The 26,405-nt window shown below is 47.8% G+C and overlaps 1 protein-coding gene across 5 annotated transcripts in view; it reads right to left on the bottom strand.

Annotated features, from left to right (window-relative positions):
* The window catches only part of GALAK (galacturonic acid kinase), a 210,749-nt gene that overhangs the window by 133,776 nt on the left and 50,568 nt on the right, over positions 1 to 26,405 (bottom strand). For all 5 annotated transcript variants that reach the window (XM_087396316.1, XM_087396315.1, XM_087396313.1 and 2 more), the window contains 3 exons: positions 24,620 to 24,691; positions 24,312 to 24,355; positions 23,724 to 23,877 (listed from right to left, as the gene is read on the bottom strand). In XM_087396316.1, coding sequence (XP_087252442.1) covers positions 23,724 to 23,877; positions 24,312 to 24,355; positions 24,620 to 24,691 — 270 coding nt within the window. The remainder of the gene's footprint in view (positions 1 to 23,723; positions 23,878 to 24,311; positions 24,356 to 24,619; positions 24,692 to 26,405) is intronic.

Below are 26,405 nucleotides of genomic sequence, written 5' to 3'. Positions count from 1 at the left end.
GTGGGCCATGCAGAGTGGCCAGAATCTTGCCATTCTACTATTGGATTTTGAAAAAGCTTATGACAGAGTAGATTGGGGTTTTTTGGAGGGCACCCTTCTACGCTTTGGATTCACTGATGTTTGGATCAGAGGTGTTTCCTCTTTGTACAGATCAGCCCATAGCCAGGTACTTATTGGTGGGGTAAGGGGTGAGAGATTTCAGATTTCGAGATCAGTCCGTCAGGGATGCCCCCTTGCTCCTTTCCTTTTTTTGTTCGTGGCCGAAGCTATGAGCATCTATGTTAGATCTCAAGCTGACATCTTTGGGCTGAGACTTCCCATCAGAAGAGAAGAGGAGCTTCTTGACAGTGAGTTGGCTGACGACACAGCAATTTATTTGGATGCCTCTCCACAGACGCTCACTTCTTTCAGGACAGCATTGGATTTATTTTGCTTGGCGGCAGGGGCGCAGATAAATTGGCATAAATCCAATGGCTTTTGGATCAGTGATGAGGACACTCCAGTTTGGGGGCTTGACATAGGGTTCACTTGGGTTCAGAGGGGTGTGCCTATCAGGTATTTGGGCTGCCAGGTCGGCTTGGGTATTTCTACCACGCAGCAGTTTGCTCCCGTGTTGGAGAGCATCACAAGGAAGCTTCTCTTTTGGAGCTCAGCCAAGCTGGATCTTGCATCTAGAGTTGTGGTGGTCAACCAGGCCCTCTTGGCCACAGCCTTGTTTATATGTTCATGTTGGTGCCGTTCTAGGGACTGCATCATTCAGCTCAGAAGACCGATCAGGAACTTTCTCTGGAGTGGGCTTGATGGCACAGCAGATGCCTTAGCCAGGGTGGCTTGGGAGACCCTCATCCTCCCTACACAGGATGGGGGTCTCAATATTATTGATCCAGATTTACAGTGCAGAGCTTTACTTTGCAAGATGGTGGTGCGAGGACTTATGCCAGGACAGGAACCGTGGAAGGACTTTCTTATCAGCAGCATACAGAGGTGCACACCTTCCTCAGGAGGAGACTGGATGAGCAGTGTTAGATGGATCTTCACCACACCACACCTCAGGTCACCTTCGTCCCCTCTCATGGTTGCCATTCTGAAAGCTTGGGCCAGTTTCAGAAGCTCTCTTCGGAGGATTCCTCCTTCCTCCCGGGAAGAGATTGATAGGCAGCCCATCATGTGGAACGACAGTATTTTAGATGATCTTGGCGGGCCACTGGGTGCCTCACTCTACATGCAGTGGGCCACGTGGGAGAGGGGACCTGCTTCTTCTTTGGGATCTTGGAAAGCTTTCCGTAGGCTTCCAGAGGAAACCAAATCAAGGTTGACAGGACATCTCAGAGGGAGTGCAGGGAGGATCTTGCAGATTGAGGCAGCCCTTCCAGAGGTTTGGATAGACACAGATGATATGCCACTCACTTCCTCCACTTGGGTAGGTACTTTCTCGAGAGGCGGGGTTCCGCTTCAGGTCTTAGCTTTCCGAGATGCACAGGAGGATGCTTTGGTTTTTAGTGTCCAGGATGGTGGCAGATTGCTCAGGTCCACAGAGGACATCTTGCTTGAGTCTGCTTCTCAGCCTATCAGGGTTGTAGGTCTTTTGATGCAGGGATCAGATTCAGAGTGGTTCTTAGACCCTGACCCCCGGCTACTCTCCACCGGGTCTTGGAGGCTCTGGCTCTATGGAGGAGTTTCCATCAGGTATTTACAGTGGGACCCCGGAGAGTGGGAGTGGATTGACGCGGGGCATCGAGAGAAGAGCATCCCCTTCTTTCGTTACACCGTCAGTAATGCCAGGAGATTTCAGCTCAGTAGTAGAGGTTGGATACCCTCCAGAGTTCCTCATTGGGAGACTTTTGGTATTACTGCGGATCAGCAGAGGTACTTCTGGAGGAGGCTCTGGAAATCCCACAGGAATAGAAAGATCACTATATTCTTTTGGCTTTCTATCCATGGAGGGATTGCAGTGAACCTTTGGAGGTCCAGATTCGGAGCCGACCCTACTTGCCCTCGTTGCCTTTCTGCTTCGGAGTCTATTCAGCATTGCTTATGGGATTGCAGACAGGCGAGATTGATTTGGATGGGGATAGCCAGGATCTTTAGTCACTTTGCCCATTCCCCACTTTTTATGACTTGGGGCTCGGTGGCTTGGCTTTCTCTTAAAGGACCCCAGGTTTTCTATGAGGGAGTTGACTCCTCTCGGGCCATTTCGGTTCGACGTCATGGGATTGAGTTCTGTTCGTTGGATGTGGTACCACACCGTCCTTTTACAACTGTACATGCCTCTGTGGATACTTCTTGGGAGATTCTAGCGAGCATAGCAGCCTGGCATATCTGGAGAGCTAGATGCACAGAGGCTATGGAGGGTACTCAGGTTCATCCCTCGCACACATTGGCTAGTATCTGGACAGACATCGTACACACTCTGATGGCCATATGGACGGGTATGCAGGGGGACTCCCGTGCAGCCTCAGCTAGGAGGGCTTATTTCTTCAGGGAATGGAAGGATTCTCCTTTCTTCTCTGAATCTCCTACAGGGTTGAGATGGCACTTTCAGCCTCAGCCTTGGCTTTTTTCCACCTCACTCTGAGGGGTTTTTTAATTTATCCTCATGATTTCATGATGTATTCCGCTTTGAGCTTGCTCTCGCGGGTTTTTGTTCTTACTTAATAGAAGTCTTTTTCATGGGGAAAAAAAAAAAAACCGGCCTGTTCCAGAGAAACCCAACTCATTGCCTAGGGGATCTCTGGTGCTGGGGCTAACAGGCAAGTGGGGGGGCTATACAACCAACGAATCCCTCGCGGAGTGAAGATGTAGAAAACTCCTTTGAAGTTTCCCCAAACGTCCCATGACTCTGATCGTCTGCCAGTGGATCCCATCAAGACTCCTATCCATCTCAGGGTCTCTCTCAGTGAGTGGCTGAAGTAGGCCTCCAGGTCCTACACGGAAGAAGCTGGGGTGCGTGCTGCCTCACTGCTGCATCAACATCCTCACGGGGACACCAGTACAAGAAAACAGCCCCAACCATCTGTTGTCTCTCCATACGCGAAGTCCCTCCCACCAGGACTCAGGAATGGCTGAGTCAATCTTGCTCATCCGCTGCCCTGCCCCTCGCAGATGCGCTAGGGCATCAAGCCTCGCCTCTGCCTCCATGGGTAATCTGCTCCAACGACCAAAGGACCCGGCTAGACCGCTATCCCACCGTGCCCAACCAATGTGAGTCCACTTTCCGAGCATACGCCCCTATTGATCTCTGGTCTCTGGGTGCCACATAAGGGGTTGATGCTCAAACTCCTCTCTGCATCTCGGCGGAGCATGAATGAGACCCCCTGCCAGTCTCTACTAGACCCTGTGGAGGCTCCTCAATAAGGGGGAGCCCTTCCCCATAAGGGGGGCCTCTGAGAAGATCCATCTGTGTGAAGGCTGCCACTGCCCCCAGTGCGTGGGGTGTTCCTTAGAAGCTCTCGCTGTAAGAGGAGCTTCCAAGGCTCTGCACCTAGGGTGAGGCCACGAACAACCAACTTGCCTAGGACGGTTTTGCTCTGCATCTCTCGATTAATGATACCCAACCCTCCCAGTGCCTACGGCATCGTCTGCCAAGCTACGTAGGCTCTAGTGTTCCTCGTACCGTCCAAACATGCCCAAAGGAAGTTCCAAACCAACCATTGGAGCTTTCCAATGCATCCTCTATGAAAGCACCAGCAGGAGGCGATATACCAGGCCGTGGCAAGAAATACTTGGTTTGCCACTAAGGCGCGACTTGCTAGAGAGAGTTTGGTCGAGCTCTAGTACAGAAGCTAGCGCCAAACACTCTCAAGGACCGGGGCGATCTGCTGCTCTGCTGTAATGTCAATACCAACCTAGCAACGAGGTATCTCGCTGTCTAGCCCTGCGGTATCCATCTAAAGCCAAAGTCACTCCCCCACTCATGAATCTCTTGTGTCTCCTCAAAGCATGTGAAGAAACCTATGGATTTTGTCTAGTTGATTCGTGCACCCGAGGCCTCGCAATAGATAGCCACGGCACCCCTGACTCTCTCCAGACTCACTGTGGTGCCCTCAACATACAAGGCTGTGTCATCTGCAAACTCTTGAGTCAAGCAGCTCCTCCTCCTGTCTAATTGGGAGTCTCAACGCTGTGAGGCCCGCCACCTGTGATCTCAAGTAATAGCCCACAAACAAGAAGAGGAAGGGAGCAAGTGGGCAGCCCTGGCGCACCGAGCGAGAAAGAGGAAAGGCCTCGCCCGTGTGTCCTCCGATAAGCATCTGACTAGAGCTCCCTGCATAAAGCACAAAAACTCCTCTGACCCATCTGTCTGAGAAACCCAATCTCCGCATAGTACCCTCCAAGAAGGACCACTCCACCCTATCATAGGCCTTTTCAAAATCCAAGAGAAGGACGGCTAGTGGCTATGACTCCTCCCTGGACCAATCCACTGCCTCCCACAACATGAAGATGTTGTCCAGGATGCTGCGCTCTTGGATGAACCCAGTCTGTGTATCGTGGATGATGTCGGTAAGACAGGGCCAGAACCGCAAGCTCAAGACCTTGGCAAGGATCTTGTATGCAGTATCAAGCAGAATGATCGGTCTCCTCTGTCGAATGTCTGACCTGTCTCCCCCTTTTAGGATCAAACAAATCCACCTTGCTCAAGGACTGAGAGAGGGAGCTTGTGTCAAATATCTCCTAGCAAGCTAATCAGAAAAGGGGTGGAGATAATCTCCCAGAAGCTCCGAAAGAAGGCCGGAGTCAAGCCATCCACACTCAAACACTTCTGGGTCGCGAGAGCCTTGAGGGCTTCCCAGAGCTCCTCATCTGTGAAAGGCTCCTCCAGTCTGCTACATAAGTTCTGTGAGACTACTGTTAGAACATGATCCCAAACTACCTCTCGGGCCACAAGACCAGCTGGAGTCATCCTCTCCGTCTGAAAGAGTTGGCTGTAAAAATCTGTGGTCAGGTCTAAAATCTCCTGCAGGTCAGTGTGCATGATGTCCTGCGAATCACGGAGACGCTGCAGCTGTGTGCCTGCCGATCCGGACCCAGTGGTTTGAAAAAATTGCTTCGTCATACTGTCCCCCTGCTGCACCGGGAGGAGTGATAGGAGAACTCAGCCTACCGAATCTTCGTGTCCTGACACTCAAGGCGAGCGCTCTCGAACCTGTCGCTAAGCCACTGAGAACCTGGGTCTATGGAGGCGAGGTCTCTCCTCAAAGCCCGCTCATTCTCTTGGAGAGTCCTCCGCCTAAGGGCGTGAGCCTGCAACTCCTCACTACTCCTCTGAATCGCATCGACGATCCATGCAGCCTAGGTCTTGCACGGTGTCATCTCTGACTGCTCCCAAATCCCTGCTATGACCCGTTGCATCTCCTCATCCTGCAGGAGGGCCTCTGGATTGCGGACCCCCTTCAGGGGGAGACCTCGGCGGGGCTGATCTGAGTGAAGTACTACTGGAGAGTGGTCTGACATCGTGGTACCTACCAGAATCCCGGTAGAGCCGCCTCTGTGCAGTGCCCAGTCCCCAACATAGAAACGGTCTAGTCTCTCGAGCAGTCCGTCATGTCTTAGGTGATTTTGCCAGGGGTTTGGAGGGCGAAGAGTCTGTGTCTGTGCAACGACATACTAGGGTGGATACCAGCTCAATACCGATCTTTCATGCCCACTTCATCATGAAGGAGACTTCCAACCCGAATAGCTCCGCACACTTCTGGAGGGGCCAGTAGTATGCTTGCTCCACCTCTGCCTCCAGCGGCAATTTGATAACTCCTACCACCAAACCACACACGGCTCCTCGCGCGTGAAGCTCAGTTGAAAGTTCACCTCCGCACCATAGATGTGCCAAAGGTCTAGTCCCTATGGCCCCATCCACTCGTCCATCATACGTGAAATCTGATCTCCCATAATGGCATCAAACACCTCTAGAGACCACTTCAGCAACCCTATGGAGGCGAACTGGAATCTCCAAACGGGGTGTGTCTGAGAGCCCACTGCACTGATCAAACCCCCCTTCCGGGGCTGTAGGACCATGAGTGTTACCTCCAGTGGTAGAGGATACGAGTCCGGAATCTCCAGATAGTTCCAGGGTCCTAACCTCCAGTAGTCCCGCGGTAAGGGATGCCCAGGCCAGAGGTTGGGAGTTGCTGGCCGGGAGGACGAGCCCAGTCCCTCTGGATCCCTCCCCGAAAGGACTGGATGCTACGATGAGGAGACAGAAGGGGGCGTCGTCTTACCCTTGCCTATGGCAAGGGTGTCGAGGCGGAAGAACCTACTGCGGAGGTGGAGAGGGAGGCGGTGGGGGAGGAAGGGGAGAGGGGGGCAGAGGGAGGGGTGCGGGTAGTGAGAGTGATCATAGCAAGAGGGGCTGGGGGGGGGGGAGGGGGTGGGGGGAACCCTAGAGGAGAGGGGGGGGGGGGGGGGGAGGGGGGAAAGTGGAAAGAAAGAGGGGGAGGAAGGAGGGGAGGGGAATGGGTAGGGACGACCATAGGCCCCCTCTATTGATCAGGCTTGCCGGGGCTCTGGATCCGCTTCTCCAAAGTCATTGTCGAGCTAGCGTCCGCGGCTTCCACTATCGCCGCATCTGGAGCTCCTGGGGCTCGCTGCTGATGCAAGGGTGAGTGCGGAGGCTGGACCTCCAAAACAGGAGGATCTTCTGGCTAGGCGGTGGCCCCTTCCACTGGGGGAGGTGGCTCCTGTTGTTCCTCCTCAGGGGCCTCTCGGTCCACCATGTCCCTCTCTCTGCATTTGGCTCTCTTCCTACGGCGCTTGCGGGCATGTTTGCTGGGTTTCTTTTTCTTTTTAACCTGGTCCAATCCCCTTCGAAGGGGTTACTCGTCTGAGACTCCTGCTGCTCTTGCCTGAGAGGGTGCTAGACTCGGGCCTGTTGACTCTGCCTGCTCTGCGGGGGTGGTAGGGGGACACTCGGCCATGGCCACGAGGGCAATCTCATGCTAAGTGACCCATCAGTCTGCAACGGAGACACTGGCCTGGTAACCCAGAAATCTCCACTCGCTAACAAAGTGTATCTCCTTCAAGGATATCTAGAAGAATCAACTCTGGGCTCTCAACCACCAGTCTGATCGTGGGGACCCCGTCATTTGCTTCCACTGCTACGGTCAAATTTGGCGGAGGCTCGATCATGGTGTCAAATGCCCGACCAATGGAAGGGAGGATTGCTCTGTACTACTTTGGGAGCCCTAGGAAGGGAAGCGTAACTGGGAAGCGGGGAACGTGGTGTGTCGTGTCCATGTCCTCCACTATAAAGCCATGGTACCAAGGAAAGAGGTACACCAGATGGGGGCCAAGGAGGATGGGTCTCTGCTCCACAAGTGTCAAGGCTGTATCGGGGGAGCTCAGCTGGATGAGGAAGACGCCTCTTCCATAGATGGTGACCTCCTAAATGTGGTCACCCTCTAATGCTCGCCTGGATCCACTCTCGCACCTGTCTCCTTGTAGGCGTGGGGCCCACAATTCTGACCACGAGCGCCTTGTCCTGGAGGAACTGCCTACTGTACCTGTTGCTTGTCAACTAGGGAAAGAAGAACCTTAACGGCTGTCGGATTCGAGGGTGTTGCCATAGAGCCCTCTGGCCAGACCAAGGGTCACCAGCAAGGTTCTTCTTTCGCCTTAACAAGCACAAATGCTCCCGCTGCAGGGAGGAAGAAGAAAAAACGGGAAGGGTGAGGAAGGGCTTCAGAGGGGGAGGTGGAGATGAGGCGGGGTGAAGGAGGGAACAAGGACAAAAGTGGAAGAAGGATGAGGGCGAGGAGGGAAGGCGTAAGAGGAGGGGGGACGAGAATGCGAGGGGAGAGGAGGAGGAAGATAGAAGGAGAGAAGAAGGGAAGGAGAGGGCAAGAGAGTGGAGAGGAGGCGGGGGAGGGGAGCCAGCAGGGGAGAGGGGGAGGAAGGCGAAAGAGGCAGGGAAAGCGGGAGGCGAAGGTGGAGGCGACGGGTGGCGGAGCTGGCGGAGATAGCGGGAGATGGGGTGACGGGAGGTGGAGGGGCGGAGCAGACGAGGATGGCGGGGCGCAGCAAGCGGAGGGTGGAGGCAGCAGAGGCAGAGAGTAGCGGGGAGGGCGAGGGGCTATAGAGAGGGCGGAAGGGGTGGGCGGGGCGAGGTAGCGGGGCAACCAGGCTGGTGGTATAGTCTCGAGAGCCTTTGTTCTACATGGGCTCTTTTGGTCAAAGACCTCAAGTTACAATGGCTTCTATGTTAAGGTATTCAAGTCATTCTTGTACCAAAGAATGACTTCAAGATCCCCGATAGTGAATTCTTTTTTTTTCAAGAAAAGTACTTCATTAAGTATGAATAAAAACCGCAGAGCAAGCTCAAGTGCGGGAGTACACCATGTCAAGCATGAGAAAAAACCGCTCAGAATGAGCAAACAAAAATACCAGGTGGCGGCTGAAAATGCCACCTCCTCCCTGAAGGAGAGTCAGAGAAGAAAGGACAATCCTTCCAGACTCTGAGAAAAGCAACCCTCCTAGCAGTAGCAGTCTTGGAGGTCCCCTATATGTTCGCCCAAATGGCCATCAAAGTGTGTATAGTATCGACCTAGATAATACTGGCCATAGTCTGAGAAGGGTGAACTTGGGAGTCCTCCAAAGCCTCTGTACATCTGGCTCTCTAAATATGCCATGCAGTGATACTAGCCAGAATCTCCCAAGATGTGTCTACAGAAGCGTGGGGAGCTTTGAATGGAGTAAACGGAACATCCCAGAGGGAGCATGACTCCACAAAATATCGTCGAACGAAGAAAGATGTGTCCGTGTCATGTCCCTCAAAAAAAGCCTGTGGACCAATGAGTGACAACCAAGCAACTAATCCCCAGGTCATGAAGAAGGGTGCTCTATGAAAAGTGCAAAGTATCCTAGCAACACCCTTCCAAACCATCCTCGCCTGAGCGCACTCCCAAAGGCAGAGCTGCACTGACTCGACTGCTGAGGGCATCGAGGACAAGTAGGGTCAGCCCCGAACTTGGATCTCCACAGGTTCATTGCAATCCCTCCATGAATAGTAAGCCATATGAATAACGTGACTTTCCTATTCTTGAGGGATTTCCAAAGTCTCCTCCAAAAGTTTTTATGCATCTCTGTAGAAATCTGAAAAGTATCCCAATGAGGAGCTCTAGAGACCCTCCAGCCTCTACAACTGAGTTGGAATCTCCTGGCATTTCTAACCGTGTAACGAAAGAAGGGACTGCTCTTCTCTTGGTGCCCTGCATCTATCCACTCCCATTCCCCTGGATCCCACTACAAGGATCTAATAGGGGAACCTCCATACAACCAAAGCCTCCAAGATCCAATAGCCAGGAGAACGGGGTTTGGATCCAGACACCACTGTGAGTCTCTACCCATCTCCATGTATCCTGCAATCCTGACAGGCTGAAAAGGAGCCTCCAAAAGAATGTCCTCTGAAGAACTATGGAGTCTGCCTCCTGCATGAACCTAAAAGACAAGGGTATCCTCATGTGCATCCTGCAAGGCTATAACCTGCAAAGGGATAAAAAATCCCCCAACCAGGTGGACTCAAAAATAGGCAAATGATCTATATCCATCCACTCCATTGGTATGGTTGCATCTATCTGCTACATCCTGGCTGCACTTCCTCTGAGGTGACTAACTGAACGAGCTCTCTAATCCTTTGGAGGCATCCTGAAATCTTTCCAAGCACCTACCGTGGATGCAGGTCCCAACTCCCATCTAGACCACTCCATATAATGTGACATGCCCAGTGATTTGCCATGCTCATCTAGTATGCTATCATTCCACATGATTGGTTGCCTGTCAATTTCTTCACAAGAGGAGGGTGGAACTCTCCGAAGAGTACTTCTGAAGCTGTCCCAAGCTTTCAGAATGGCAGCCATGAGAGGGAAAGTAGGAGATCTAAGACAGGCTGACGTAAAGATCCATCTAGAACTGTCCATCCAATCTCCTCCCCGAGAAGGTGTGCATGTCTATATATTGCGTAAGAAAAAATCCTTCCAAGCTTCCTGACCAGACATCAAACCTCTGACCACCATCTTGCAAAGCAAGGCTCTACACTGCAAGTCTGGATCAATAATATTGAGGCCCCCTTCCTCAGTGGGTAGAATGAGAGTCTCCCAAGCCACCCTGGCTATCACATCTGAAGTGCCGTCTAATCCACTCCACAAAAAGTTCCTGATAGGTCTCTTCAGCTGAGTGATACTGCTTGCAGATCGGCACCAGCAAGAGCAAACAAACCAGCCTGTAGCCAACAGTACCTGGTTTACAACCACCACTCGAGATGCAAGGTCAAGCTTGGCCGAACTCCAAAAAAGGAGGTTCCTCCTTATGCTCTCCAACACAGGAGCGAACTGCTGTGCTATCCCATGCTCCTATCTCCAGGGAGTGAATGCCACCTTCCCTACCCCCTCTTTTGTCTGAAGGCATCTCAACCATGTTGAAATCACCCCCAATAATCCAAGAATCTGCAATATGTGACTAAGAGAGCAACTCCTTCCAAAGGAGGATACGATCCCCTCTCAAGTTGGGTGCATAAAGGTTAAGGAAGCCAATCTTACGCCCACCAATCATCAAAATAACCCACTGGGCTCTAGAGGGGACTATGACTCCGTGTCCAATGACCAAGGGGAGCATTGAAGAAGAGATAGAAATGCAAATGCCTCCCCTGGTGCCCAAGGCACGTGACCAAAAAGTATGGCCAGAAAGAAGTTTACCTGACTTGGCACAATCTCTACCATCCAGCTTATGCTCTTGGAGCATAAGGATATCAATGGGACCACCTGAAACACCTGGATGGAGTTCAGCTGCCTACGGCGGCGATGAGGTATGCCACCGAGGCCCTGAACGTTCGAACTAACGATCCTCATTGACGGGAGGAGGAGGCTGGGTGAAAGGCCCTACCCGACCTGGTAGTGGAGAAAATCCTCTCCTGTGAAAGAGTCCTCTTGTCAAGCAGAGGGAAATCAACTGGTGAAAGAAAACTCACTCCAGCAGAGGGGGGAAACTCTGTCCAACAAAATCCCAATAACCGGCTCCCCTAGGGTGGTGACTAACATAGGAAGGGGGCTGATCAAGAGCATCAGCGATAGGACCTGAAGAAATGGGTTGCCCCTCCTGATGAGCAGGTGGGGGGACTGGGGTAACCACATCTACATCTGCAGGAGTATCACCTGCCTGTAACTGAGAATGGTTTGAGGTGCCTCATAGAGGTGGCAGAGTGTCAGCAATCCTCACAGGCATCCAACGTGGTACTGATCGTACTGTGCGCGCTGAAGAAGAGGGTTCAAGTCTAGGGGCTGGTCCCGAAGGTCCTGGGCGAGAAGGGAGGGCTCTGGTAGCGCGTGTAGAAGAAGTAGGATGAGAAGGCGGAATAAACCGTTTGGGCCTTTTCTTCTTCCTTGGGCAATCCCTAGCGAAGTGCCCAAAGGTCCTGTAAATCTTGCACTGATCCTGTCTCCCAGCAATCTCGAGTCTCTGTCGAAAAAAGGAACCATCTAGTCGCTGAAGCATAATGTGATCATCTGTAATATCAGGGTCAGAGACGATGACCGTGACTAGTGGCACCCCATCCAATCTGACAGCCTCTGTCGCTGAAGAGGGCATGCCAAGGAGGGTGGGGATCTCTGTGACCAACCCAAAGTAGCTCCTATGGACGGTAAGAGTCTCGATGGTAGACCTGAGGAAGGCCGGGGAACCTGATGAAAAGTGGGTAACCCTGCTATCTTCCTCTACTAGATCGAAACCCAAAGTGAAGGGTGTCAAAAATATCCTCTTGGAGCTCAATGCCAAAGGACCAGCCTTGAGTACTGAACCTACTGACTCTGGAGAGTCAAATACCACTTGGAAGAACCCTCGTCCGAGCAAACGAACATCGATGAGGTGCCCTGCGAGGTCTCTAGGTAAAGCCGAAAGCATCCAATTTCTAGCCTGTAGCTTGGAGGGGTGGGAACCGTGGATGCGAGCAAAGAGTGAGGTAGCATACTCCTGCTCTGAGTCTGTCTTGAGCTGCTGAAGCTCGTCTTTGGAAAAGGTAACTGTTTTTGCAGCCAGTGGAAGCGGTCGAGGATTGGTTGAATGGGAACCCATTCGTCAATCAAGGTGGAATGGCCGACACGAACACGGAGAGGCTCTGTCCGTTCGACAACCTGCTGCCAGAGAGAGAAAATCTCTCTCTTGTTCCATCAGGGGTTGAAGAGGGGGGAGGGGGGGAGGGAGGGAGGTGGTGATGTAGACGCTGAGAAAGGGGCAGAGGGAAGGGCAGAAGAAAGGGGCGGGGTAGGGGGAGCGGGGGGTAGAGGGAGAAGGGGGATAGAAAGGAGGGGTAGTGGGGGGGAGGGAGAGGAGGGGAGAGGGCAGCGGGGTAGGAGGTAGGGGCGGGTAGGGGGAGCGGGGTAGGGGGAGCAGGGGGTAAGGAGAAAAGGGCAGCGGGGCGGTAGAGAGAGGCGAGGGGAGCAGCAAGGGAGAGGGCAATGGAGCAGGGTAGGGAGAGAGAGGTGCAGGGTAGGGAGGGAGAGCTAGCGGGAAAGGGAGAGAGGGAGCGGGGTAGGGAGAGAGGGAGCGGGGTAGGAAGGGAGAGGTAGCGAAATAGGGAGGGGGAGGTAGCGGAGGTAGGGAGGGAGAGCTAGGCAGCAAGAGAGGGAGGGAGGGGAGCAGGAGAGGCAGGGGGGGGGGACAGCAGCGGGAGAGGGAGGGGCAGCAGCGGGGAGGGGGCAGCAGCCTAGGTGGAGGGGCTGGCAGGGAGAGGAGGAGGGAGGGGAAGGGAAGGGCTGGGAGGGAAGAGGGGAGCAGGATGGAGGGCAGCAAGGAGAAGCAGGACAGGGAGCTCAGCATTCTCAAAAACCATTGTCCTAGAAAACAATGTGAGTGGTCATGTGGTAGCAAATATGCTACTATTCACGCTTTGAAAGCATGGATGCATTATTTATATTGTTTAGAATTTTATGTCAATGTCGACCATGATGCTCTGAAGTGTTTTTATAAACAATCGTATCTGAGAGGCTAGTGGCCACGGGTGTGATTTTTTGGTGAGCTTTTTGTCATGAGCTTTTTTTCAATTTTCATGAATATTGCGAGCTTTTCATTCACCTGAGAGAGAGAGAGGGGGGGGGGTTCATGGAGTGGGGTGGGTTGAAAGTTTGGGTTGTGGTTGCAGTTAAGAGGAGAGAGGGGGGGGAGGGGAGATAAAGGAAAGGGGGAGGGACGGGTGCATGGGTAAGGTGGCATGGAGAAGGGAGGGGAGGGGAGTTGGAACATATATTCGTTATCATAGTGGAGAACGTAGAGGGGGAACTTATAAGGTATGCAAAGAGGAGTGCAAGGAGGAGAGAGAGGATGAGGAATGTGAAAGTTATGTTCAACTAATAAATGCAAAGGGGAAGGGAGAGCATGTGGGAAATTTGTTCATTTTCAAAGTGTATAATTTGACAAGTTTGACCTCATATTTGGATTCCTCGTCGAATTCCGGTCATTTTGAGTACCAACATGACCATATTCCGATAAAAAATTTTAAAATGCTATTTTTGTCATGAATTCAGTTTTGGCCTATTTTGGGCCTATTTTGAATCTGCGCTAGCGCAGACTCAAAATAGGCCCAAAATAGGCCAAAATGACAAAAACACCATTTTTTCAATTTTTATCGGAATATGGTCATGTTGGTACTCAAAATGACCGGAATTCAACGAGGAATCCAAATATGAGGTCAAAAGTTTCAAATTATACACTTTTAAAATGAACATATCTCCCATAGTTCCTCCCTTCTACTTTGAATATGGACATATCTTCCATAATTTTTTGCCTCCTACTGCCACTCACATCCGCCCCCCCTTGTGCATAGTATACACTCTTCCACCCCTCCCACATGCTATGAAAATGAACATATCCTATATCCTCTCCCCCTCTTTCTAACCTCCCCATCTTTCTTATAACAAAAACACATATGGATTTCTAAAAAAAGCTTGCAAAAAAAAAGGAAATGGTAAAAAAGCTCACATTAAAAAGCTCGCCAAAAGATTTTCCCCGTGGCGACCACGCTACATATGGAAATCTAGTACCAAAGAGGGAACAATAATAAGGTTGCCAATTCTTTGTCACAATTATGCATGATATGAGTTTCACGGTATAGAGAGCGCTCTAATGACCGAGATTAAAGAAATTCAAAGGGTGGAGGAGTATGTACAAAGCCTTTGGCCTTTGGCTATTGTGATTGAACTCAAGATTGTTGATGACCTTGCATCTATAGGAGGCCATACATATGCAAGATATACCATAGATGATGGTATGCTTAAGAGAAATAGCAAAGTTGTAACACCTAATTAGGATAATCTTAGGCAGAAGGCCATCCGTCAGTGCCATGATAGGCCATGTGTTGGGGACATCTAGGTGTCGGGAAGACATGTGTGCTTGTAAAACATGATTCCTTTGGGCAAAGATGAAGAAACATATTCATGAAGAAACATATGCATGAAGTATTCCTTTGGGCAAAGATGAAGAAACATATTCCTTTGGGCCAAGATGACGATGTGGGCTTGCTAGCATTGGCTGAAGTAAACATCCTAGACAAGGCAAAGACTTATGCGGATTGAAATAGAGCTTTTAGAGACTTTGATGAACGAGAGAGATTTTTTTAAAGGATACCTTCACATGCTAAGTGCTTGGCCTACATGACAATGTGTTAAGTTCTCACATCGATATTGTAGGCAGCAGAATTACCATAGCACAAGGTTGCAAGGTGCATCTGGTATTTCATGTTTCTTTGATAAAACAGTTTTTACCAGCTGATTCTCCAATTGATGGAAGTTTTTATTACAAGAATCAAAGCATGATGCGTGATGCACACCGGCAAGAATCCTCGACCAAGGAGAAATGACAGTTCGCAATTCAAAGATACCCACAATGCTTGTTGCTCAGCATGAACTTCCCCTCTTTATCAGAAATTGAGAGTGTTCCCAGACTTTATTGAGGATGTTGATTCCTGAACAGGGGGTGAATGTTACGTTCAAGTTTGAATGTTGCATGCCTTCAGATGGTTCCACTGACCGAAGCCTTGAGGAAGACCATAAGATGGCTTGATGTAACCCGTGTGTCTATGTTGTTGTACATATCGGTTTGATTTTATGTGTGAAACATTGGTAAGGTTTATCTTTGGTTTGTAGGTTACAAGTTTCTGTCAAGGTACTTGGTGAGTACTCACATTTAGGCTTCTCAGATGAGCCAGCTTCTAACAGCCCCATGCTTTTCAAATGCCGTTTGATCTTCTTCTCTAGCTTCTCATCTCCTGAGGAAGATTTGACCTTTTTCATTGACTTAGGACTCTCCTTGGATTTCCCTTTCTTTGATTGCTTCTTTCTTTTTGGTTTTGTCTTCTTGTCTTCATCATCGAAAACATCCGAATCATCATCATCGGACTCGGAATCCGTATCTTCATCTTTGCTGTCTGTGTCAGAGTCCTCATCCAAATCTGTGTCAGAATCAGAATCCTCTGCATCCTTCTTTGTATTTCTCTTGGATTTTCTTTTGGTTATGCCAAATCTTTGTTCAACACTTTGTGCGACTGCTACCATATTGTCAAAGTCATTAGCTCCTGCCGAGGTGTCCCTCCTAGCAATAACACTTCTCAATTCCTTATTCAGTCCCTTGCAAAAGTAATCTCCCAATTGCTCCTGAGTCAGTCTCTGAGCGGCGGCTAGCCTCTGGTTCAAATTACGGAACATCTGGGCATAGGCTTCTACCAACAAATACTTCTGTTTCAATTGTCGGAGCTTTTTGAGAATCGCTTCTGGTATTTTCTCTTGCTCAAACCTTGCAAGAAAAGCTTGCTTTAAAGCATCATAATCTGCAAAGTGATTCATGCCATATTGAATGAACCAACTCATCGCCTTGCCCACCAAAGTGGCTGCCAACTGTTCCTTCTTCACCACATCATCAAACTATCCTTCGAAACCACTTGCTACCCATCGGGTCTCAAATTGCCCAATGTGGCTATCAGGGTCTTGTTTTGTTTTGCCACTGAATTTAGCAGAGCGGACTCTGGGGTTCTACATGTTGACCTGCAGGGATGATTGGAACAACCGGTCGTACTCTCCTTGGATGGGGTTGGGGTCGAAGTGGGTCATACAACTGCCTTTGCTCCTACAACAATCGAGATGCTGTTTGATAACCATAAGTTGCACGAATGAAAGCTTATGACGGAGACCATGGATTACGAAGGCCTTCTGGATTCTCTGCATCGTGGTATTAGGAACTGCCATTTGAACTGGTGGAAGGCTCTTCCCCTAACGCTGTGTTCCCAAGAACCCAATCTTCATCCTCCGAACTTCCAGTGGTTTCGTTCACAATTTGTTGGAATTCGGATGCTTCTCCTACCTCTTCACGACCTTGCGCCGGCTCCCCAAGAACCTCTTCAAAGGCACTCGTTCGTCCTCTAGATGGATGGCCAATACGATGAGGAGATGACTCAGGTTCCTCTATGTCTAACATCCGCTACCGATGCCTGCATGAACATTCTATGAGAATTCACTGCTCCCGAAACTCGCAATTTTCAGCAACAGATTGAATTCATTATATTGGCCTCGATACTGCATAGCAACTTAATCCACAATTTTGCCTTCGACAATTTCATGTATCCTCTGCTACAAGTTACAAATCAACTCTTGAAAATGCACAATAAATGACTGAATTCTCCCGCGTGCACCCTTGACAGAAATCGTTTGCTTGACTGACTTCAGCGCTTGCACATCGCCTTGCAAGATTTTAATTTGTCTCTATAGACGTTGAACACTCTCCTTCTTCGATTTTGGTGGCGCCTCCATACACTTCACAGCATGCACATTGTTTCCGTAATGCTTGCACTGAGAAGCCATGTGTACTCTTCACGCATCTCTCACGCCCAATTTGTTTGCAAGATCGCCAGTGTAATGGGTAGAGATTTATTCTGAAATCTACCCACTGAAATAAACAGATAACATTGAGAAACATAGTGAGAACTTCCGAAAGACAACATTCCATTTCCGAATTTATTGCAAACAGAGATCATAGTGAATAATGCTGCTGTATATTCATTCCATTACTCCTTAGAATTCAGTATAGTATACAAGAAGTATAGACAAAAATAGACAAAGCATAATCTTGCATGTAGAAAACACTTCGCATTCGGAACTTTTGAACAACGTAAAACTGAGAACGCCTATTCCATCTACATGACGGTTCTAACAACTAGCACACACGCTTCACAAGCGGTTGCTCATAACTACCTTACTAAGGTTTATTATATGCCTTCTATTACTATGGAAAGAGAAATAGTCTACAAGTGGTATTTGTGTGATATTTGTTCCCAGGTAGATGCTATAATGACCCAGATTCTCTGCTTCTCCTCAAACTTTTGATTTTCACCTGATTTACACGCCCTCCTACAGCATTCAAGCTGCAGTAGTACCCCCCTCACCAGTACATTGGGTATTTGTTTCCCTGTCCTATTTGTTCCTACTCTAGGTAGATAGACTATGTGCATAGGGTATATCCTAGGTGCTCTCTTAGTATGGCACCACTCCTCGTACAAGAGAGGAGCATCCTTCCAATATAAGGGGTGGAAAATGGGATGTGAGCACACGAGATGTCACACCTCGTTATATGTGCACTTTCAATTCTCCCTAAGACCTAGGTTACTCCCTTAGACCTTAGTTATTAATGGAGGATGAGGGAGTCAAGTGGATTTTCATTGGCTGCAGCTCACAAAGTAGAAGGCTATTCTCAACAAAGATTTTTTTTCCTGAGCATGCAGCATTGCCTTGGCTGGAGACTATCAAAAACAGCCTTCTATAAATGCCTCAGATGTGTTTGATTCCGTGCTGCCTCTCTTTTCGTCTGCTTCTAATCAGCCTAATTTGCCTCCTCTTGATGATCATTCTATTGAACAAGCAATTGTAAAGAAGAGGGCAGTCATTAGACAGCATAAAACAATCCCCGAGTGGCTGTTGGATACCCTCAGAGACAGCAAACAAGCTGGACTATTAGCTGCTGAAACCGGCCTTCGGAATCTCCAAAGGGTAGTGGACAAATAATAACCAGCAAATACTTAATTTCCAGCCATTTAGAACTTTCCACAGCAAACCAAAATAACTTAGAACACAACACCCAAGAGCGAGATTGCCCTCCTCCTGTATCAGATTGGCCCTGAACTTAGCACCCCTTTCGGTATTTCTTTATCTTTTATTTAGAAGGCATCCAAATACAAGAAAAGCACTATCATGCATCAGCCCCAAAAACAACCAACTGAATAATCCATTCACATGCACTTCCGTCCAGCTATGCAATCATAGAAAGGCATCCCAATCCAGTGCAATATCCCATGGCAACCTTTCTTCCGATTTTGACTGATAGTTCTAACCTAGCAGCTCCGATTCCCTTCAAGGGAGTCCTGGCAGGACAAAGACCAGCAAAACAACCAACCCTGGCTGTTCTCGGCACACAGAAAGGCTAGCTGCAATAAGGCAATAGGATCTGAAGATTTTGAGGCAGTAGGAGAGCTTCTAGGAAGCAATCGACTGATCTGAAGGCTATGGGAACCCTGAAATAGCAACAAGCAAAAAAGCGAATCTTTATGGAGCAGTTCTCAAGCACTCTGGCAAGCGAAATGAGCAAGACCAGCCCCACATAGGTGAAAAACAGCAAAACACATCTCCTCTTGGCACCCTTATGGCCCCTAATCCTGAAACGCGAATCGAATTTGGAAGTAATATGGCACCTTGGAGACCTGCAGTTGGAATTTCGTGTAGTTATGGGGGCCTGGAGCAGCTCAAATAGGGGCAAAATCTGAAAACGCCGTAGCTAGTGAGCCTGAAGTGGGTTTGGAATGGCGAAATCAGATCTAGCAGCCCTGGAAAGCCTCTGGCAATTGCGACTCGCCAAATCCTACCTTTAGCAGGCGGTACCTTGGGTGAGAAACTAGCATACAGTGTCACCAAGCGACCTCTTTGAGCTGTATGAACCGAGGGAGTGGAGGTACTACCCTCCTTTTGAGCATCAGGCAACGCTCCAAACGTACGCTCTGTTGAGCCTGAATGAGCCTCAACTAAAGTCGGCTCGTGCTGAAAAGTAGAGTTGCATCAACTAAGGTGGATCTGCCAGTTCACCCCTCCATCCACATCACATCCAAATAGCGACGAGGAAACTCCACCACCGTGTGACAATAACTGTTCTTGAACCAAGATCTTCTCTTGTTCCTCTGTCTCTGGCTGTTCCTCATGAGGCATATGCTTTGGCACATCATGTGCTTTCACTGCACAACATCTTGACTGCATTCTCTTGGCTGAATTCTCTTAGCAACTTTAGGCCCCACCTCTTGAGAGAGATGGTGATATCCCTGTTCCCAGCATCATCCACAACCATAGGTCTCACCCCCTTGAGAAAGTTGGTGATATCCCGGCAATGGAAGCATGGAAACAGGCCTTCGAAAACTCCAAAGGGCAGTGAATAGATAATAACCAGAAAATACTTAATTTCCAGCCATTTAGAACTTTCCACAGCAAACCAAAATAACTTGAAACACAATACCCAAGACACACACCAAATTGGCCCTAGACTTAGCGCCCCTTTTGATCTTTTATTCAAAAGGCATCCAAATACAAGAAAAGCACTGTTGTGCCTCAGCCCCAAAAACAGCCAACTGAATAATCCATTCACAAGCACTTCTGTCCTGCCATGCAATCACAGAAAGGCATCCCAGTCCAGTGCAATATCCCATGGCAGCCTTTCTTCCGATTCTGACTGATAGTTCTAACTTGGCAGCTCTGATACCCTTCAAGGGAGTCCTGGCAGGAAAGAAATCAGCCAAGTCTGTCCTGGCAGCTCTCATACTCTCCAAGCAAGTTCTGGCAGGACAAAGACCAGCAAAATAACCAACCCTAGCTGATCCTGACACACAGAAAGGCTAGCTGCAACAAGGCAATAGGATCTAAAGATTCTGAGGCAGTAGGAGACCTTCTAGGAAGCAATCAACTGATCTGAAGGCTCCGAGAACCCTGAAACAGCAACAAGCGAAAAGTCGAATCTGTATGCACTTTGGCAGGCGAAATCAGTAAGAGCAGCCCTAGATAGGTGAAAAACAGCAAAAAAATCTCCTCTTGGCACCCTTCTGGTCCCTGGCGGTCCAATCCTAAAAGGTGAATCTGGAAGTAATCTAGCACCATGGAGACCTGTAGCTGGAATTTTGTCCACTTTTGGGGGCCTGGAGCAACTCAAATAGGGGGGAAATCTAAAAACATTGTAGCTGGTGACCCTGGAGTGGATCTGGAACAGCGTCTGGCAGCTCTAGAATGCTCCTAACAAGTGCGACTCAGCAAATACTCCCGCTTAGAAGCAAATCGAGTTGCCTTGAAGCTCTAGAGTGCATGGAAAAGTGTGATTTTGATAGGCGCCTGGCCTGGAAGGCTCCTGGAAGATTTGGAACTCTAAGAAGGCATGAACAGCAGGCATGCAGCCAAAACGAATTGTTTTGGAAGCTCCTGGCACAAAAAGGAAATTCGTTTTTGAGCTTCTGGCAGCCCACCAACAGCCTACAAACTGCCTTGGTAGTCGAAAATCAGCAAGGCAATGTGATAGAATAGCCCTGGAGCACTTTCCCATCCTGTGACTTGTGTCTCCCTCTTCTGTGGTCCAAAAACAAGCCTCAAAACAAATTTTGACTTTTTGCCTTGAAAGCCAACTTCCCAAACATGGCTCTTGGAGCTATTTTTAGCTAAAGGGGTTTTTAACCCTCTCTAACCTTCAGCCCCTTGCCTGGGCCCATGGAATTAATTGCAATGAAGTTTGAACTGTTTAATCAGCTAGAGGCTAGGGCAGTCACCGAAAATTCCTAAAGCTTAGAAATTCACATCCTGTGACAGCTGCCCACACTAGAGGCGCACAAAGACAAATGCATAGCAATTTTTTGGATGTCACTTTGATTGCCACAGCTTGTAATGAGGAACCTTTATGCTATAAGGATTCTTTTGATAGCAAAGAGTGGAGAAAATTGAGTTGGATTCCATTCACCAAAATGGCATATGGGAGTTGTGACTTGCCTCCTAACAAGCGTGCCATGGGCACAAATTGGGTTTATAAGTTGAAGCAAAAAGCTAATGGTAGCATAAACTGTTACAAAGCATGTCTTGTTGCCAAGGACTATGCTTCAGCAGCAAGGCATTGACTTTAAGTAAACTTTTACCCCCACGTCACGAATTACTACGATTCCCTGTGTCATAGAAGCTACTTTAGCTCACAGGCATTGGGAGGTTGATCAACTTGATATTAAGACTGCCTTTCTTCATGGTAATTGGCTTGAGGAAGTCTATGTCAGCCAAGCTCCAGCTTTTGAGGTTGAAGGGTTTGAAAATAAGGCATGCTGGCTGCGTAAGGCCCTTTATGGTTTGAAGCAGGCACCCAGGGCATCGTATGCTAGGACACATGCACATTTGATACACCTTGGTTTCAAAAAGCCCCACAGAAGCAAACACTTTATGTCCAAAAGTGTGGAGCAGATTTGCTCATATTGATTTTTATGTGGATGACATGCTTATCGCTGGGGCTGATACTCAGCAAATTGCGGCCTTCAAGGCTGATTTGCAGCAATCTTTTGCCATGTCAGATATGGGCCAGTTGCATTATTATCTTGGCATCCAATTTGCTCCTTTTGAGGGGGGCATTATGATGAGCCAGTGTAAGTACATTGGATAGCTCTTGGGGGGCATCATGATGAGCCAGTGTAAGTACATTGGATAGGTTTCAGTCAAGGATTGTAAGCCAGTGTAGACACCTTTGGAGGATGGTAGTAATCCATTAGATATCACTCTATATCAGCAGGCTGTTGGCTGCCTCATCTATTTGTGCCACACTAAGCCTGAACTGCATGCAGTATGTAGTCTCCTAGTTAAGTGGGTTTCTTCATCATCTATTTGTAAGTACACTCCATTTCTTTCTCAACTTGTTTCCTGCTAATTGCTTCCCATCCAACAAGGATGAGAACTAAAGAGAATGGATAAATGAGATTTTACCAATGGGAGACGTCCCAGGTCATCACCAATGGATGCAACCAAACACGAATGAAGGCAAAGGTGGAGGTAGAGGAGACTACCGTTGAGTAGAGGAGAGGAGGGACCACTCAGCAGAGGAAAGGAGAGAGGCTTGAGCTACGAGCTCACAATATATTGGTGTGTTAGTAAATGTGTTGTGTTGTAGTAGTGAATGGGATTGAGGCTGACTAGTTTTGTTTGTTTGGAAGAACTAGTTCTATATGCCTGCTTGTAGGTTCTTCTCTCTCTACATTCTTATCACTCTTGCACTTATCGAACATTCATTGTCTCACTTATTTGTTCCACAGTACCTATTGTACATTCGTACTTGAGTTTCTTCGTACCACAACAATCCTCGTACACTTGCACCATGGTGCTTCCTATACTTTTGCATCCTACATTCGTACCGTAACATCCCTACACACCCATACCACAACACTTTCCACACCAATGCAATCCTCACACATTTGCAGTTCATCGCTCTCCCTTCCTTGGTGTCACGAAGTAGGAAATCCTCAACCCAGTGGCCTTAGGGCTTTGGTAATACCTCCGGAAGGAACAAGGCCTCACCTTAGACATTCTTAGTCATCACATAATTGATATCCTAGGGTCTTTAAAGAGAGATTTTATGCCTAAGATCTTAAGGACGCAACTAAGAGAACTAAAAGGTACCTAAGGAGAACGAATAGAAGGATTCTTGCAGACCAAACACAATAAAGAAGCTGTAAGAGCGATCGAAGTTCAAGAAGCTCTCAAGTCAAATGACAAAGTGCGCCCATCAAAGAAATTGCCAAAGCCACCAACTTCATCAAAGATCTTGTTGACGTGGACTAATGAGAGCAGTCGAAGTCATGACTGTGAAGGGGAAGAAGTGCAAAGTGGAGAGAAAGTAAAAGAGAAGGCAAGAAGGACAAACACTTCATTTGAAGCTCACAAATATCAAGAGGACATCCCTCCTCTTCCGCTGCTACCTATGGGCATTGCTCACAAGTGAGGGCCACATAGCTGTACATTGATTCACCATAGGTCCATTTTAGCCATCCTCTTTTTTTTCTCAAAGAAAAGAGCCTTCTATTAATGCTTGAGAGAAACCGACCATACAAATCCGCTATCCCTGTGGCACTCTGAAAGAAAGTACAAGAAAAAGTGCTGTTGTCCAACCTGCTTCTAGAGAACCCAGCTCAATGTCTAGGGAATCTCAAAAACAGAGGCCAACGACTAAGGGAGGGGGGCTATACAAACAACGCGGATGCCTCGATCCATGAATGTGTAAAATACTCTTGCAGACCAAGCCTTGCACAAACACACACACCCTTCAGTGTTGTTAGAGAACCCATTGTCCCTCACTCCCATTAGATTGTGTCACCCTATTTGTAATCACAAACAAGCAATGGATACACAAGAATGACAATAAGATGATTATGTAAATTAGATAAAAAGGACAAGACCAGTTATGAATCTACAAAGATGTTAATCATTCCCATATGGTTCTCAGATTCAAAACCAGTGATAATATGAATGAATAGAGCAAAACACATAAATTTTAGAGCCTTAAAAGGCCATGGCATACAGTGGATCCTCGAAACAAATTTGTGTTCCAGCTTGTTCCAAAACTATGTTCTAATGGAGGTCTCCTACATCAACAACCATGCTTTTAATGTGCAGATTTCAACAATATATTCATTAAAATTCTGTTGATTCCATTAATCATCCTACCTGCTTCACCTTGTATCCTCTTTGTTTCAAAGCAAGAACTGCACCTCTAGCATAATTACCCCAATTACTTTGTTCTCTGCTTTTTGCATCACCATTGTTCACTGTTACAGGGGTGCTACCAGGACCACATCCACTGTCAAGTAGATCATTGATCCTTTCACAAGTATAAAGCATATCAGAAGGCGACCAGTACAGCTTTGACTCCTAAAATTAATCATCCAATCATTCTAAATCGGATGAACAATCGCAAAAATCATAAATTACTCTACAAAACAAAAACAGAACGGTGCTTTTTTTCCCCAGGTCTAGCGGAAACATTGAATTATTTGAGACATTAGAATCGTGAAAGATTGTAGAGCAATCAGCACCCTACTAACTTTGATTTGTACAAAAAGACTCTAACTGTAACCTTGTGTTAGAGAAGCATCTTTCTCACTTCCCCACAATTTATAGTTTATTTATACTTTGCCTCAGTACTGGCATATATAGATGCAGTCACAAGGTTAAAAACACAGGAATTGTGTCATCACTTCCTTTTAGAAGTTGAGGATATAAATGTCATCCCAATCAAAAGAATTTGTTCTATACATGAACTTCACGTCACCAGTGAATTGTCTTGATCGCAAAAACATCTGCATCACAAAAAGCAAGAAGGCTTACTATGTTTACAATACTCATTAGACTTTGAAAACTATGATCCCGTCAAGAACTCATTCCAAAGAGAAATGGCATAACTAAATAGGACAGCTTAAGAAAGCCCTGTGATTGAACTGAGATTTCAAACAAAAACTTGAGCTCCAACAAAATCTTTTCTAAAAATCATGATTATGTTTCAAATTCTGCAAATTGATGAGCCATAAAAATATGATTTTCCTTGTAGAAAGTTGAGCAGTTACCGCATATCCACCTGACGAAACAAATCCACAAAGCATGCCCTTGTCAAGCGCTATAGCTGTCACAGATCCTCCCTGCCATCATAATTACAAGTTGTCTTATCACCCAACCACACATCATCTAATTACATAAAATGGCAGAAAAGGACTCACCAAGCAAGCTTGCTCACTCTCCCCTAGGACTATCATGGAGCTTTCCCACACCCCTTTTCAATCTAGACCTCCAGCATTCCCCTCCTGGCCCCTTCATTCTTCAACCAGCTCTCCCTCAGCCCCTTCTCTGCAACCAAATTTCCCCTTCCATTAACCTGCCATAACTTCAGCCCACTGCAAATCCTCCCCTGCCTGGTCTGTCCAGCTTGCCAGCATCCCCCTCATTCGCCCTGCTCCCCTCATGCTGCTTTTATTGCCCCCTTGTTTGTTGCCACTCTCCATATATCAACTTGCTCCCAAGGTCTTTCCTTGCCTGCTTCCTCCATCCACCTGCCACCTCAATAATTCCAGAAATATTACCAAAAATTCAATTCATAAACAAAGGTCAAAATGGCCTTCTAGAGTTGAGAAATTTACCCAATGCTGGTATACACGAGGCAGGTGTATCTTTTATGAGGCATCACACTCAGATAGTGCATTCTTAATTCATAGAGGAACCCCCAGCCCCTTGCCATAGACTTGATATGCGAGATTATTGCGAGTCTCGCTGCATGGAGATCCAACTGTACAAAGGCTGTACAGGGCACTTAGAGAATTGCTCAGTCCCCTCGTATTATCTAGCAGGGCATCATCCATACTCTTATGGCCACAAGGGCTCTGCCTGTGCCACTTCTGCTAAGAGAGCATCTTCACCATAGACCCTTTTTCTCACACAACCCCATTTCCAGACTCTAGAATGGATGAACCAACATCATACTTTTGCCTAATGTATTTGTAACAAAGTGTATTTTATGTTATACTTGAGAAGTTACTCATTTCCAAACAAGTGGCAAAAAGGAGGCACTTGTATCTTAACAAGAACAAGTCCATCTTTTGAAGATGGCTAATGGATGAGCAGGCTCGGTTGAGGCCAAATCAATCCTGGATCCATATCAATGTAGGGATTTGACAAGAACACACTAGAGCTTGTGTGGATGAGATCTAGATCCCTTCACGAGGGATTCTCTTAGAAAATCAGGGCTCTTACTATGGTTGGAAAAGCAAGCTATCTAGGACATAGCCCTCATTTTTCCAGCTTAGGTGCCAAATACAGCAAATCTTGGCTTTAAAATACAAGAAGAGACTCATTGTATCTTGGTAGCAGCTCTCCCAAGCATCAGACTTTATGGCCTGGTGGGACTAAGCATGGACTCTAGCAAGGAGGACCTATGGTTTGAGAGACAAATTCTAACTATTAGGTGAACAATCTCCTGCTACTGGACCTAAACCTTGAAGATGGTTCTCATATGTGAACCTATGGCTGAGGGGTGAGTTGCTAGCTTTCACGTGTATAGGGCTTGTATCGCAAAGCATATCTCTATTGATGGATTCCCTATTTTAGGCTTTTCATGTTATCCTTGTTTTACTTTACAAGCCATAAGTGAAGTGGAAGATTTCTACTCAAGATTGACCACTCACCCACATTAGATTGGTATCAAATCAAGTCTTGAGTCATTTTGGAATCACTACTTTTCAATCCAACGGAGGAAACATTAGATTGGTAGCAAATTTGTGTTCAAAGGTTTTCTTCTTCAAAACCTTTCAAGCAACCTAAATATAAAATTGCAACCTTTCAGGCAACCGCTGCTGTTGCGCC

This window comes from Dipteris shenzhenensis, chromosome 25 (genome assembly GCF_047967505.1).
Source record: "Dipteris shenzhenensis isolate YYH24624 ecotype China chromosome 25, Dip_SZ_1.0, whole genome shotgun sequence".
In the NCBI taxonomy this organism is placed as follows: domain Eukaryota; kingdom Viridiplantae; phylum Streptophyta; class Polypodiopsida; order Gleicheniales; family Dipteridaceae; genus Dipteris; species Dipteris shenzhenensis.
This window is presented reverse-complemented; position numbering and strand designations above follow the sequence as displayed.